Source organism: Podarcis tiliguerta, assembly GCF_965153285.1.
Source record: "Podarcis tiliguerta genome assembly, chromosome: 10".
Classification (NCBI taxonomy): domain Eukaryota; kingdom Metazoa; phylum Chordata; class Lepidosauria; order Squamata; family Lacertidae; genus Podarcis; species Podarcis tiliguerta.
Window position 1 is genome coordinate 18,919,080 of NC_139543.1, and position 15,215 is coordinate 18,934,294.

At 44.8% G+C, this 15,215-nt stretch overlaps 1 protein-coding gene across 7 annotated transcripts in view; it reads left to right on the forward strand.

Annotated features, from left to right (window-relative positions):
• The window catches only part of CADPS2 (calcium dependent secretion activator 2), a 343,854-nt gene that overhangs the window by 281,568 nt on the left and 47,071 nt on the right, over window positions 1–15,215 (forward strand). For 4 of the 7 annotated variants that reach the window (XM_083399351.1, XM_083399353.1, XM_083399349.1 and 1 more), the window contains 3 exons: window positions 5,428–5,583; window positions 6,672–6,819; window positions 8,642–8,656. In XM_083399351.1, coding sequence (XP_083255477.1) covers window positions 5,428–5,583; window positions 6,672–6,819; window positions 8,642–8,656 — 319 coding nt within the window. The remainder of the gene's footprint in view (window positions 1–5,427; window positions 5,584–6,671; window positions 6,820–8,641; window positions 8,657–15,215) is intronic. The other 3 variants (XM_083399352.1, XM_083399350.1, XM_083399355.1) reach the window with 1 other exon arrangement.

Below are 15,215 nucleotides of genomic sequence, written 5' to 3' on the forward strand. Positions count from 1 at the left end.
ACTAAACAGGAGTGCTCCACACCGAAGCTGTCCAGATGGATTCTAGAATGCAAGTGGTGAGAAACCTTTCTTTAGGAATACCGGGCGCTCAGTAGAGTGCATGATCTTCTACAGGTAGATTTTCCATTGAGGCTTTTTTGGTGTGCTTCTGCGCCAGTCGATTCTTAGAACCACCAGTAGGCCACTGTGACCACTTTGCCTCTATGCCCTTCTGTGTGCCACTTCTCAAACAGTACCTGGGGCATCCAGGGCACTGCGGAGACCTATTTCATGAGATCAGTTTAAGTTTTTGAGGCCTATTGTCAGGAGCCGGAGACAAGAGTAGGTCAGCAAAAAAAATAAACACAGTGTCCATGTGGTTAACTATGAAAAAAACAAAACATTGCAGGCCTAGTGATCCCAACAGCCCTTCCCAATGAAGCAGTTGCCCCAGTGAAGCAGTTGTGAGGTCTGGAAGTCCCTGCCTTCCCCCAGCTGCCTCAGTCCCCTCCTCGCCAGGGGAGCGTGTCTTTGCACAACCAATCTCTTACCTGGCCTTTTCAGTTCTCTGCGTGTTCTAGGAGACCAAGGGGGAGATTGTTCCAACTCTACTTCCCAGTTGCTAATACCCCTTTGAAGGGCAAGTTGCTCAAGATGGTGGTGGTGCAGGTACTCTTGGAGGAAACTGAATATCAAGACCCATTTCATTCTGGGTTTAGATGTGGTTTTGGAATAGAACCAGCCTTAAGTCATCCTGACGGAGGACCTTCTCCAGAAGAGGGACAGGGGAAGCGTCTGTCGGAACCGGGGGATGAAAAGCTAATCCCCAGAACTACAGATATTAGGCATGCATGCAATTTTACATTTTCCAAATAATCTTCTTTTCCGTTGCTTAAAAATAAATTAAAATGAGTACCACCCACCCAACCTCATTTACCGTATTTCCCCGTCTATAAGACACCCCCATGTATAAGACACACACCATTTTGGGGGACTTAGTTTTAAGAAAATGAGGAGAGATGGCCCAAAGTTGTTGAGCCTCTCTCCCCATGCAGCTGCGGGCAGGAAACACTCCCTAGATTGTTTCCCACATGTGGCGACACCAGAGGAGCTTGCGCTCCTGCCAATTGGATGGCTGGTGGGAACGCAACCTCCCCCAGTATCTCCGCACGCGGGGAACAACTCAGGGAGTGTCTGCCGCCCGCAGTGTCATGGGGGAAGTTGCACTTCCGCCAATGAGCTCGCGGTGCGCAGCTTCTCCCCACGCAGCTGTGGGCAGGAAACACCCCCCACATTGCTCACTGCTCGCTACAGCATCGGGGGAAGCCACGCTCCCGCCAACTAACTGGCTGGCACCGCGCCACTTCTCTCCCCCCCCCCCATGCCACTATCCGTGTATTGGACAACCCCAGCTTCTTTTTTCTTTCTTTTATTATTTATACCCCGCCCATCTGCCTGGGTTTCCCCAGCCACTCTGGGTGGCTTCCAACCGAATATTAAAAACAATACAGTGTCAGACATTAAAAACTTCCCTAAACAGGGCTGCCTTCAGTTGTCTTTTAAAAGTAAAATAGTTGTTTATTGCCTTGACATCTGCTGGGAGGGCGCTCCACACACAGGGCAGGCACCACTACCGAGAAGGCCCTCTGCCTGGTTCCCTGTAACCTCATTTCTCACAGCGAGGAAACTGCCAGAAGGCCCTCAGAGCTGGACCTCAGTGTCTGGGCTGAACGGAAATGGACATGACTTCTGAGTCAAAAAACCTTGTCCAATACACGGGAAAATACGGTATCTAAATAGCCTGGGTGACATCTGGAATTGGGATCCTTTGGGCAAGGTGCTTTCAGCGCCTCCCCCCAAGCTGCTATTGGCAGTGCCCATTCTCTTGCCTCTCCTTCTGGACCCAGGCTGTACCACCTCCCAGAGAGTGGAGGCAAGACATGCAGAGGCCGCAGAGATTTCTCTATGTGCTTCTCACTGCTAGGGCACTTGATTGCTTGTTCAGAGAGCTCAGGTGAATTGTCAGCAGCAGGAAAGAGAAGGCGCAGCAGTGCCAAGAGGCTCTGGGGATTAGCAACAGGCCGCTACTGGGACGTGGGCTCCAGCAAAGTGCTTGACAATGCCAATGCTTGACACTGGCGCTGGGATTATGCAGAGAGCGTTGTCACTCATTGACAGGGAGAATGGGCAACTGTGGCTTATCGAGACGAAGACAAACTGTGGCTTGTCTGTGAAGCTCAAAAATATGAACGACAGAAACTGCCTCATACGGAGGAATCAGAACATTGGTCTGTCATCTCTGGCTAGTAAAAGCTTTTTCTTAGACCTGTTCCCACTCATCCCTGATCCAGAGTTGCCAGGGATCTTTGGCATGCAACAAGTGTGTTTTACCACTGGGCTGTAATAACAAAATGGATTCTTAAAAAAAATCTTGGAGAATTGAAAAGTTACTGCTTGCACAGAATATCAGCTGATCTCTATTGGTCTTCGGGTTTACTGCTTATATGTTTTAAACCTTGCAGAGTCTTCCTATTCTAAAAATTAAATTGCGAACCTTTTATAGAGGTATAGATTGCTCAACGCAATTTACTGTACATTTTAGGTGACAATCATTCATACACATGCACACACATGGGGTGCCAACTTGAATAAAATATAGGGTGGCAGGTAAGCCCCACCCCACATAATTGATCGTATGACATGGTGCACACACACCATATTAATGGTAATGTCTACCAACTTTTTGGGGGGCCTCAGATATTTTATTGGGGGGCAAAGGGCCCTCGGCCCCTAGGAGTTGGCTCCTATGTATACACACATATATAAATTAAAAAATTGTCTAGTAGCACCTTAGGTAAAGGTAAAGGGACCCCTGACCATTAGGTCCAGTCGTGACCGACTCTGGGGTTGCGGGGCTCATCTCACTTCATTGGCCAAGGGAGCCGGCGTACAGCTTCTGGGTTATGCGGCCAGCATGACTAAGCCACTTCTGGCAAACCAGAGCAGCGCACGGAAACACCGTTTACCTTCCCGCCGGAGTGGTACCTATTTATCTACTTGCACTTTGACGTGCTTTCGAACTGCTAGGTTGGCAGGAGCTGGGACCGAGCAACGGAAGCTCACCCCGTCGCGGGGATTCGAACCGCCGACCTTCGGATCAGCAAGTCCTAGGCTCTGTGGTTTAACCTTAGAGACCTACTAAGTTTGTTCTGGCTATAAGCTTTCATGTGCATGCACACTTCTTCAGATACCACACGAATGCTCATACCCAGAACAAACTTAGTTGGTCTCTAAGGTGCTACTGGATGATTTTTTGATTTGACTGCATCAGACCACCACGGCTACCTACCTGAATCTAGAAACACATGCATATATATACATATACACCTAGGAGTTAAGTCCCACTGAACTCAGAGGGGATTACTTCTGAGTAGACATGCATAGGGTTGCACTATTCATCTAGCTGTACTCAGCTATGGTGAACTAAATATAGTTTGCCAAATATACTTATACCTATTAAAAGTAGTATCTCTGATTCCTCCAGAATCAAATTTTACATGTTTTATTTAATGTGCTTTAGTTGTAATAGAAGTATGGGTTGTTTGCATACGGTATTGCTCGTCTGCTGGCCTTTCCATTCACACAAAATGGATACCCTCCCCCTTTGTATGGTTAGAAACAGGGAGTGTGTGTTCTTATCTATCATTGCACAGCCCCAAGAACATAATTACTTTGTTTTCGCTTGTTTTTGCTGGTCCGTCTCTTTAATGGCACATTTGGGGCATTGTGGATTAAGGTGGAGGAGGTATTAAGAGAGTGAAACGCTTTGCGTAGCATTCACTCTTCTGCTTGATTGGTCCCTCGAGAGGCCAACACAGAGGACCGCTCGGCTAGACGTGAAAAGCACACTGAATTATGCTTGGCTGTGAGGTTTGTTTTTGAATTTTCAGGGACATGAGCGGGTCCTGTAAGGGCTAGCTAACATTCCTACGGGATACATGTCAGAGGAAAACTCAACAGGTCACCACTTGGGAGTGTGAGCTAAAATTGCGGTGTCTGCAGTGTGGTAGGAGCAGCACCCTTGTTCCTAAGCATAAGAAAGATCAATATTCCTACAGCCAGGGAGAGAAGCGTAATTCTCTCCTTAGTTATACACAGTTGTGATTTCTCTTATTTCTTTATTAAAGTGATCTGCCTTCCACCCATTATTTCAAAGAAATGCCAGGACAATGAAACAAGCAGGACAGCAATAAAAGCTGTATCAGTAAAGCAACTGTAGAGTTTCTGCGTCATTTATGCAGTAGCCAGAGATACTAGGAGTTAGCTGGGAGAAGCTTGGGTGAAGATGTACGTTTTCAGTTGCTGGCAGAAACACACAACTGTTGATGCCCACCTGATCTCCAAGTGGAGGTCATCTCATAAAATAGGTGCCACCACAGAGCAAGCCTTCTCTGCACCACTGTTGAGTACAGTAGTTGAGATCCTTCACAGATCGCAGTGACATTAATGTTGCAGTACTTTGAAATGCAAACAGTTTCATTCTGTGCCAGGGGAGTAAGAATAGCATATCCACCCTTGCTTTATATAAAGCAGTTGCCAAAGATTAAAATCTTTTTTAAAAAGTGACAATTTATCATACGTTTGAATTACAAGAACATTGTGCCAAAGGGAGAGACAAGTCCTACTGCAGATATTGCGTCGTGATCAGCGCAGATAAATTATGCACCGTTTCCATAGACTATTGTAGCATTGTCAGTGTCAAAGCCTCTTATCCCTGGGAGAATTTTATTCGCGCAACCAAACATATCCAGTGACAAAATTTCTGCTTAGCTGCATTGCTAGGAACACATTGTTTCTTTGTGTTGCTGCAGCTTACCTTCCTGTGTCCATCATCTCCCTACCCCCCCAAAAAAAATCCTTCTGTGAATATTGTTGTGCAAATTCCCAGATGAAAGAACAAATAAAGTTATTGTGAGTTTGTGTCATAAAAACCATAAGAGGCATTGATTACTGGGTGTTTTTGACATTTCATGAACCAGCGGCTATTGTAGCTTTTGCCGCAATTGGTGAAAGCCAGCTTAAATGGCTAACAGGAAATGGGTATGCATAGGAGTATTTTAACAGCATTTGAGAGAAAATAATTTCTTCATTCTTTTTATTAGGCCTGTTAGGAAACTGATACATAATTTTTAAAAAATACTGGACATCACACAATAAAAATTGGTTGGCTTCATTCTGCTTTTACAGATGGAGCTACATCACAGAGCACAGACAAACATTAAGCTGACTTTTTTTGGCTTATTCAACCTTTATCCTTCCATAAATTTGGTTGCCTTATCTTAGAGTGTGTGTAATGTACAGGCCAAATTCAGATAATGGGTGTAACAGACATTATACCATGCAGGACTTTTATCACAAGTGTCAGATTTTTCCTTGTTGTTGTTGTAGCAACGGGTCAGCAACGTCGGAAGATCTCTTCTGGAAACTTGACGCACTGCAGATGTTCATCTTTGACCTTCATTGGCCAGAGCCGGAATTTGCCCACCACTTAGAACAGAGGCTGAAACTCATGGCCAGCGATATGATAGAAGCATGCGTCAAAAGGTACGTGGGCAATTTCAGAAACTGTCGTACAAATGCTACCATTTCTGGGACTCCTGTGGATGTTTGAGTTGAGCAGCCTTATGTGAAAGTGGCAGGATTAATCCAGCGGCATGGCATTGGTTGTTGGTTGCCTGGGTGTCAGGCTTTGGGGAATCAGATCCCTCTTCCGGTGGCAGTAAATAAGCGATCAAACGAAAGGAGTGTTCTTACCAATTAGTTACCAATTCTTACCAATTAGTTTCTAATCACAGCGAGAGACAAAGGAATGTGTATCCCTCTAGAAATGGCGTTGCTCCCAGTAAAGGTTGACCCCCTCCATCCCCATTAATCTACATTGGGTAATCTGAGCTTGTTGCCACTGCGCTTTCTGTTCTATCGCTTTCAAAGCCTGTCTAGTCTTAGGTGAAGGGGAGTCAGGAATACTGTCCAAGGACGCTGAATCTGCCAGCTGGTGTTTCCTCTTCTAGCTGTTCCTCCCCCAGTATTTCCCAGCTTTTCCCCTCTGGACTATGCCCCTCTGCAAACCACTGTTCTAAATCTATACTGTCATCTTGGGAAGGTTCAGGACAGTGGGGGGCGGCTCCCACTATTCCTCCTCAGTCACTGGGGTGGGTGCAGACGTGTATGCCAGGAGAGGGGCACTATAAAAAAACTGTCACACTTACTGGAACTCTTAACAGCATATCTTTTTATTTTAAAAAATTGTCAGAAGTAGCTGAATATGTTACATGACAGTCTATATTCTGTTTTTCCCAGTTTGAAAATTGTGTGGAAAGCTTATCTGTCAGAAAGCATTTGCTGCAATATGTGTTTTATCTGTGTTATGTTTTGTCATGCTGTTATTCAGTCAAACCAGTATCTAACCTTGAGGGGGCTGTCGGAGCACCTTGCTGGAAAGTTTTGATAAGATATGTGAAAACGATAATTCCACTGTTTTACGTGCAGGTGCCTAAACATTTCTACTTTGGTTTTTCCATATTTGAAATTAATTTTATGTTAGTACATTTAACCTGGGTTTGGTTTTGCACTTCATTTATTTAGAATTTTGACAGTCCTTTCTGTTGCGATCCCCGCATTTTAATTAATAGAACAAGAATTGCCTTTGAACTCAAACTGCAAAAGACAAATAAATCTACGGACTTGCGCATTCCCTCTCCTGTGTGCACAATGTTCAACGTGCTGGTTGAGGCCAAGAAACAGACTGCTAAATTATGTGTCCTGGATGGTGGGCAGGAGGTAAGTGAGCATCTTGAAATGTCTGTTTCACAAGATCAGGAAGAACACAGAAGACTTTTGCCAGATTTCAGCTCCAGGGTGGCTATTGCAGGTTTTGAGGAGGAAGAGCGGGGAGGCGAAACATAGTCAAAAAAGAATGATGTAAGAAGCCACTGGAGCAATTTCTCCAAGTATGTCCTTGCTCGTCCCTTGTCCTACCAGCCTCCTACTATTGCTCTTCTATGCCTTGCATTGTTAGTTGCGTGTCGAGGTCCCCAGGGCCACCCCAATAACTCACACATCACACAGAATTTTTTGTTTAAGATTTTTGGCATAATTTTGGCCACAACTTTATTAAAATACAAATTTGTGAGTGGTTGCTTAGGCATTGGTTGTGACTATCTGCCCCCACCGTGGGGGACAGACTGACATTCCGCACGCCTGCGAAAGTCAGAAAAGGGGAATACACTTGGGGGTAGCGACGGAGCAGGGAACCTGCCCTCAGCCCACCCCAAATGCAGTCAGAAGCTCTTGCAGTGGCCCGAGCCCCCTTGACAGAGTGGACAAGCAATAGTTAGCCCCAAATTCCTTTAACGGAATCCCCTGCAGCAGCAGCATTAGAGGGGTAGGCACAGCCAATCCATGCCCCTCAACCAACCAAACCATAAACCAATGCCTAACCGCAACCTTACAAGTTGTGACGATTTGCTACGCAGTAGGCAAAAACCAAATGGCCCCAGCCAATCAGCCAGAGGGACAAAATTCCTACCAGGCCCCTGCTCCAAAGCAGACGACCCCATGACAGGCATAGCAAGGTCAAAGTGAACAACCCTATTCTAGGGAGGGAGGGACGGGCAATCCGATGCATGGGCGAAAAGAGGAAGCCCTAGCCTTGTGCAAGGAGTTTTAGCATTTCTGGCTGTCAATCAACAAATGGCAACATTAACTTCTTCCCAACAACAAGGGAAGCCCCAATCGCATCAGTGGCCAAAGATCAATTAGCCCGCCCCCAACTTTGGAGTGTCCTGGCGGCCCCCACTGCAACACGTGCTCTCCATGAAGGAGAACACGCTATAAAGGCTTTCTGGCCAAGAAAACCTGAGATGGAGGACAGTTGTAGTCAGAATGTTAAACTACATTAACTGCAGTGCGTGATTTTAGAATGTGCCTGCATTTTGGTGATGGTTTTCTTAATAGCTGCTGTCAAAGTAGGGAAGGGTTGAAGAAGAGGTCCACAAATACAGTCATTAGCGGTGACCATGCAAAAGGATGATGATGATGACCAGAAATTTAACTTTAACCACACACACAAAAAGAAACATTTCCAGGACGCTCTGTCATAGGGGTGACTCTACTGACAACATATGGAGGCAGAGAGTGCCTCTTTCAAAATGGCACCAGACTGCAAAAGCTTCAGTGTTGTGGATTGGAGGGGAGAGGTTTCTGTGAACACAGAAAGACTCACCTGCCTTTCTCCCTGTCACCTCCCATCCCAGGCAGTCGGTACAAAAGCAAAGACTTTCCTTGGCTTCTGTGAAGCAGGAAGTGGCAAAGCCAAACTTGATGGTTCCTAGACCCATTGGCTGGGCCAACATGGCTAACCCAAATGGACCCCTAAATTGAAAGGTCATCACACATTACTGCAGTGTTTTGCTTCGCAGTACAAATGTCAACCATATTTATGTGCATTCGTTGTTTTATAGCATTACAATGTTTTCATATTCTCTGTTGATCCATATCATTTCATTAAGTCTATTTATTTCGCATACTATTTTGTAATCATTATTTTCTCCATTTTTCCCCACTCTCTGGTTTTTGGGGGGCTTTCTGTCACATGGCCCAGTTTGCTAATCAGTGGGTAAGTTGATTTTGTTTTAGAATTTCTTTCTGTCTTCAAAAGTGTTTCCGTGTCCATTGCTTGCTGTGAAGAGTGTGGCGTGAGTGGTATCAGCACTGGTCCAAAATGTAGGTCCCCAAGCAAGAGAGTCTGTATGTGTTCCATGCTTGCCAGATACATCTTCAAGATTCAAGAAAGGAGATTCTGACTAAACCTCAGGAAGAACTTCTGACAGTAAGAGCTGTTAGACAGTGGAAGGGTCTCCCTTGGCAGGTTGTGGACTGTCCTTCATTGGAGGTTTTGAAGCAGAGGTTGGATGGCCATCTGTCATGGATGTTTCAGCTGAGGTTCCTGCACTGCAGGAAGTTAGACTTGATGACCCTCAGAGTCCTTTCCAACTCTACAATTCTATGATTCTTTGATTCTACATAGAAATAGGAATGGCAGGTCCTTCAGTAGTTGTGCGTGAGAGGGAATTTGGCAGCTTATGGCACAAGACTGGAGAAAGCCCATTTCCACACAAATGTTGAAGGACGGCAGCCCTGTACCCTTATGTATCCAATCACCCAAATACAAGGGAACCAGATATGACCAGCAGGCCAGATCCCTTATTCCGCCACCTGCTGCAGGCCAACTTTGGCAAGTAACAGGGCCACCCACTTGTCAGAGATCAAAAGGGACTTGCTGTCAGCATCAGTTTACTGGCTGGAGGTTAGCAAGCCCCTTTGATTTAAATTGCACCTGTGAACAGACAGAGCAGGGCTTGCAAACAGTGGTTACCTCCTTCAGCTGAACTTGGGAGGTCTCGATGGGAGACTCCTTAGTGCAGCTGATCCCAGTGGGGCTTGCTGAAGATCAAGAGGTCTTTCCTGCCCTCCCACCCCTAATGACAGAGTCAGGGTATCGTGTGGATGTGCTTGTAGGTGCCGTAGGTATGAGGAGTGAGTCAGTATGTGTGCGCATGCACAGGTGTGTGTAGTCACACCCACCTCTGGCATGCGCCCCATTGAGGCATGGCCAACTTTCAGTGTGGGCCTGAGTTGAGGAAGGTTAGCTACTCTTGCCCTAGATCAAAACCATAATGGTTGTAAAAAGAGCCAAAGGAAGCGTCAACTCATTTTCACATGTTGAGATTTTGGAAATGGTTACGTTTGAAGAAGTCAAAGCAACATTTTTTTAATAAAAAATTTTATTAGGCATTTTTTACTTATATCAAGAAAGACAATAAAGAATAATAAAAGAAAAAGAGAAAAACAATACACAAATTCAACAAACAATACATCCACAATAGAAACTGAAATAAAAACAATATAACAATACAACATAAAAAACAAAAGTAAAAACACACATCCAGATTTTATATCCACATCTTTCATTAGCTTATTTCCTCGACTTCCTCACACCTCTCTTTTTTGTATTCTAGTTCAAATTATCTAATTCAACAATGTGTGCATTGATGCACGTGCAAACCAAAAGCCAGTGGAAAAGGAAAAGTAAATAGAGTTGCCATACATATCATCATTCCATCCATCCATTCATTTACTTAACAGGTGTTATGTACCACTTGCTCATCAAAAACTCTTAAACAGTCTACATAAAATAAAATAAAAATACATTTTAAAATACCAGTGGGGAAATGAGCATTTAAAATCCCAAATAGTTTAATATCTCAATTTCTACAGGCAAAGGTGTTTCACCTATTCAACGCCTTACTGAAATTGTGTGGCACAAAAGCATGCCCGTTTTTGGAGGTGTTTGTCACGGCTAAAATGGCCGCTGTTTCTTTAATGCGAATAAAGCTGGGTCAGCATGACTCAGCGGCCTGCAGCAGGTTGTATATATAAAGTGAGAAATGTTAGTTTGTGCTGAGGCTGGTGTTTGGGTTGGTTGGTGCTGGTGTGTATAGTTATTCAGTCGTGTTTTGCACAAAGACTTTTAAGAATAAAACTCTGCAAGGATATTCTCGTATGCAGACAAGGGTCCGAGGACCAGGCTGAAGAGACAAAGGGAGGTCAGAACCCTTTCCTTTTTTTTTTTTTTTTTTTTTTGCTTTTTACAAACACTGACAGGTTATGGGCCCAGTGTTTCTGAGCATGTGCAGAGTTCAAAATGACTGATAACATCTCAGCAGGGAGCTGGTGAGTCATGGTGGTGTATGGAGCCAGTGGCTGTCTGTTGGAGCAGTTGGTGGCAAACTGTAACTGTCTGCAGCAATGCTGGAGCGGCTAGGATCTGAGGATCAAGAAAGCACTCAGCGTCGGCTACTGGAACAGTTTGAACTGCTAGAGGACCACAGTAGGCGACTCACAGAGCGGCTACACCAGTTGCAGAGCTGGGCAGGACCTGAGGGTCAACAGAGGCAGCAGCTAGAAGCCGGTGAGTGCCAGCCAGGACCATCCAGTTGGACTCTAAAGAGAGAGTCAGGAGAGATTGCTGGAGGCCCCAGAGAAGGGGCTCAGCAAGCACCAGCAGAGATGGCAGATTTCCAGTCTTCCCAAGTTGTAAATATTGGGGGAGGCATCCCTTTTGAACTTCTCTCAGAAAGCAACTGACTGAGTTGGTCAATTAAAATGCAACAGTTGTTAAGGAGAGATGGACTATGGGACTGTGTTGAAACTGAGGTTTTGAGACGGGACACTGCTGAGAAAAAACGGCTGGATGAAAGCGCCCGTGCCCAAATTATGCTGTGTTTGAGCAACTCTCAGTTATTGCATGTAGCAAATGCCAGCACAGCGTTTGAGTGCTGGAATTTATTAAGGGCAATGCATGTCAGAGAAACCGCTGGAACTATAATTTCTCTGACCAGAAGGCTGTTCAGGACTGTTATGAAAGAAGGTGAGAGTTTGGCAACTCATCTTCAAACGCTGAAATCTCTGTTTCTTCAACTACAGCAGAGAGGTAAGCGTTATGATGAGACTGACCAAACCTACATTATCCTTTCAAGTTTGCCTGAAAGCTGGTTGCCTGTGATTAACAGCATGGAGAGTATGCGTCCCTGAGATCTGACCCTTGAGTATGTAGTTGGAAGATTGACCGAAGAAGCAGAAAGAAGGTCAGATAGGCAGGCTGAACTCCAAGAGCGGAGGAATTACAGCCGAGGGGGCCAGCAGCAGAATCTGCCAATGGAGCAACGCCAAGGTTTGGACTTGGCCATGGCGGTGAGGAGGTGCTATAGATGCAACCAACCCGGGCATCTCCAACGTCAATGCAGGGCAAGACTTCCAGGAGACGACGTGGAGCAGAGACAGCAATTGACGCAGAAATGTAAGCAGAAGGGGTTCTCTTCAGGGAAGAAGAACACGCGTTCTGCTCAGTTTGTGTCTGCATTTTCTCGAGAGGAGAGGAAGATACCTCGAGGAACATGGTTGCTGGACTCTGGGAGCAGCAGGATTATCTGCAACAGTCGGAAGGACTTTAAGACCCTGGAGAAGCCAACCAATGGAAAAGACTCAATTTATCTTGCTGATGGTCGTAGAAGCAAGATTGATGGCCAGGGAACATGTTTCCTGCAGTGCTTGAACACTACTCTACCAGAGACTCTGTTTGTCAGCAGTTTGGACTATTGTTTACTGTCTGTAAGCTGTTTGATTAATGCAGGGTATAGTGTTAACTTCATGCAGGATGGTTGCCTAATAAAGAATGGAACTCAGGTATGTGGCCATGCAAAGATGGAAGATGGGTTATATGTAATGCAGGACAAGCCTGTTAAAGCAGCCCAGGTAATTTGCCAGTTCATAAGGGGTGTGTACATGAACTGCACAGAAAACTGGGTCACGCCAATTTCCATGTGCTTTCAGAGATGCAAAAGGTGTGCAAGAACCTAAAAGTAAATAGCTATAACTGTTTCCTAGATTGCAATGTATGTAAAATTGCCAAATCTAAGAGGAAGCCTGTGGCTTCTAAAAGTGACAGAGTATCTAAAGAGATTTTAGAACTTGTCCATTGTGACATGATAAGCCCTTTCCCACAGAAGACTGAAGGGGGCACCAGATATGCTTTTCTGGTAATAGATGATAAATCACGTTTTAGTTGGCTGTTTTTGTTAAAGCAGAAATCTGAGTGTTTCCCCACATTCAGAGAATGGGTTGCCCAAGATGAAAAGTTCTTCGCCCGGCCCGTTGTGCAGCTGCAAACAGATAGGGGTGGAGAATTTCTGAACAAACAAGTTGGGGCATGGTTGCGATGTAAGGGGATCACTCATCGCTTGACTAACCCTTATAGCTCTACTGAAAATGGTCTGTGTGAAAGACGTGGGGCTGTAATACAGTCAGTAAAGGACTGCCTGCTAGTGGATGCAGGATTGGGTCACAACCATAGGCTGTGGGGCAAGGCTTTTCTGACAGCAAACTTTTTGATTAATAGAACCTGGTCTAGCTCTATAAAAGATATACCTTATCGTGTATTGTTTGGGAAAGAACCAGAGTGGACAATGCTCCATAACTGGGGTGCTTGGGCACATGTAAATATCCCCAAAGCTCAGCGCCAGAAAGGGGGCGCTAGAGCACAGAAACTGCGGTTTGTGGGATATCAGTCCTATGGCAAAGGGTGGCGTTTCAATTTATGCCCAGGACGCGTGATTCTGTCACAAAGTGCAGACTTCGCTGACCAGGACAGATGGACTGCGATCCATGCCAACCCAGATTGCCTACTGCCCCTGCAAGTAAGAGAAGAGGCTTCTTCACAGCCATTGGCAACACAGGAGCAGGATGAGGAGGAGGCACAGATTTCCCCAAAAGATGAGGCAATAGATAACAATACTTCTCTAGAGGAAGAGGAAGAAGAGCCAGAGATAAGGGGGATGAAGAAGTAGTTGTGCCTAGGCGCTCCCAGCATTCAAACAAGGGTGTACCTCCCTCAGCGTTTGACCCTAGGAGGAGTGAGAGTATGCAATGTGAGTTGTGTGGAACCACAAAGTTATAATGAAGTCTTAGACTTACCCCCTGGGGAACGTGCTTTGTGGGAACAAGCTATGAAAGAAGAAATGAACTCTTTTAAACGTAACAAAGTGTTTGAGGTCATAATGCAGAATATGGGAGCCTGTCGCTAGCATGCAATGAAACCATGTGGTTTATACAGATACTAAAAGATCTAGATTGTAAAGTAGATTTGCCTATCCAAGTGTATGAAGATAGCCAATCGTACATTGCATTTAGCGGGCTCAGAAATAATGAAATCCGCATCCAAACATATTGCTATCCGTCATGCGAATGTGAGAGATTGTGTACAGAATGGGGTAATCAAACTGGAGTATTGTCAATCACAAGATAATATTGCTGATTTGTTTACCAAGCCTTTGCCAGCAACATGCCATAATGAATTGATGACAAAACTGGGTTTATGTATATAGTATATAATGTATGTATGTATTGTTTCTGTTGGGGTTTTTTCGCATTTAAGAAACAGAAGAACCCTTTCCTCCTTTTTTTTGCTTTTTACAAACACTGACAGTGTTTCCATATTATTATTATTATTATTATTATTGCAGAAAGCAAAAGCCATACTTATTTAAAACATTGGTACCATCCCAATGTTCGTAATCACAGTTTTAAAATATAGTAAAAGAAAACAGATGAAATAACCCCAAGCTCATCTCAACCATTCCTTGTGCTTAAGGTGGTTGAAGGAAAGCCCATCAGTCCCTTCTCCTTTGCTTCCTTCAAGCAAAAGCTCACCAGTACTGTTCCTTTTTTTGGCGACTTGTTACTGACTCCTAAGGCCTTTCTCCCCCACGCTTGATCTCATTCAGCATCACATAACTGAGCTTCCTTCCATCGTGCATATGAGCATTGGGCATCTTTTGTCAATTCCCTCTCATACCTAAACTGGGTTCATCAAAGCTCTCTTTTAATTCCTTTATAATCAAAGGAGACCCAAACACCTGAGAGGTCTTTGAAAAACACACCAGGTAGTGGCATTCCTTAACTCACCTGCAAATGGGCTAAGCATTGGGGGGGGGGCTTTAACATGCAAAATAATCCCTGGAGAAGATACACGATTGTGAGCACTAGGTATCGGTACTAAATTATGATCCCCCAAAATAGCCTCGTTCAATCATTTTTCATCTTAAGTCAGTTTCCTGAAGCTCAAGAAATTCTCATGCTCGCAAACTGAATCGCAAGCTCTTTTCTTCCTCGCGTGTGATTCTCTCTGGCTGCAGAAGACTAATTTACTGTGATTACAAGCTTGCTCACGGTTACCCCGATGGCTGTGCCTTTGATTTCCGTGGGACTTGAGAATGGGCAACTGTGGACTACATTACAGTCCCTTTGATAAAAGCGGCAATTGGCACTTCCCGACATTACATGTGTATCTGCATCCATTTACTTGTATACAAAATGTTTGCTTCATTAATCTGAGCACAGTGGGCAGTTGCTTGACAAAAGGGCAGCTCTCCTGGGATTTATTAAGTACATCTGTGTGGAAACTTTGGGAGGGGGGAGGGAAAGGAGGCAAATAGCCTTCAAAAAGCTAAATTTTAGAAAACTATTCAATGGGCTCCTGCCAAGTTAGCCTAATGTTTATATTGATTTTGGTGCTTTTACTCTGAGCATTATGCTCTTGCTGTTTCAGGTAGCCTTGA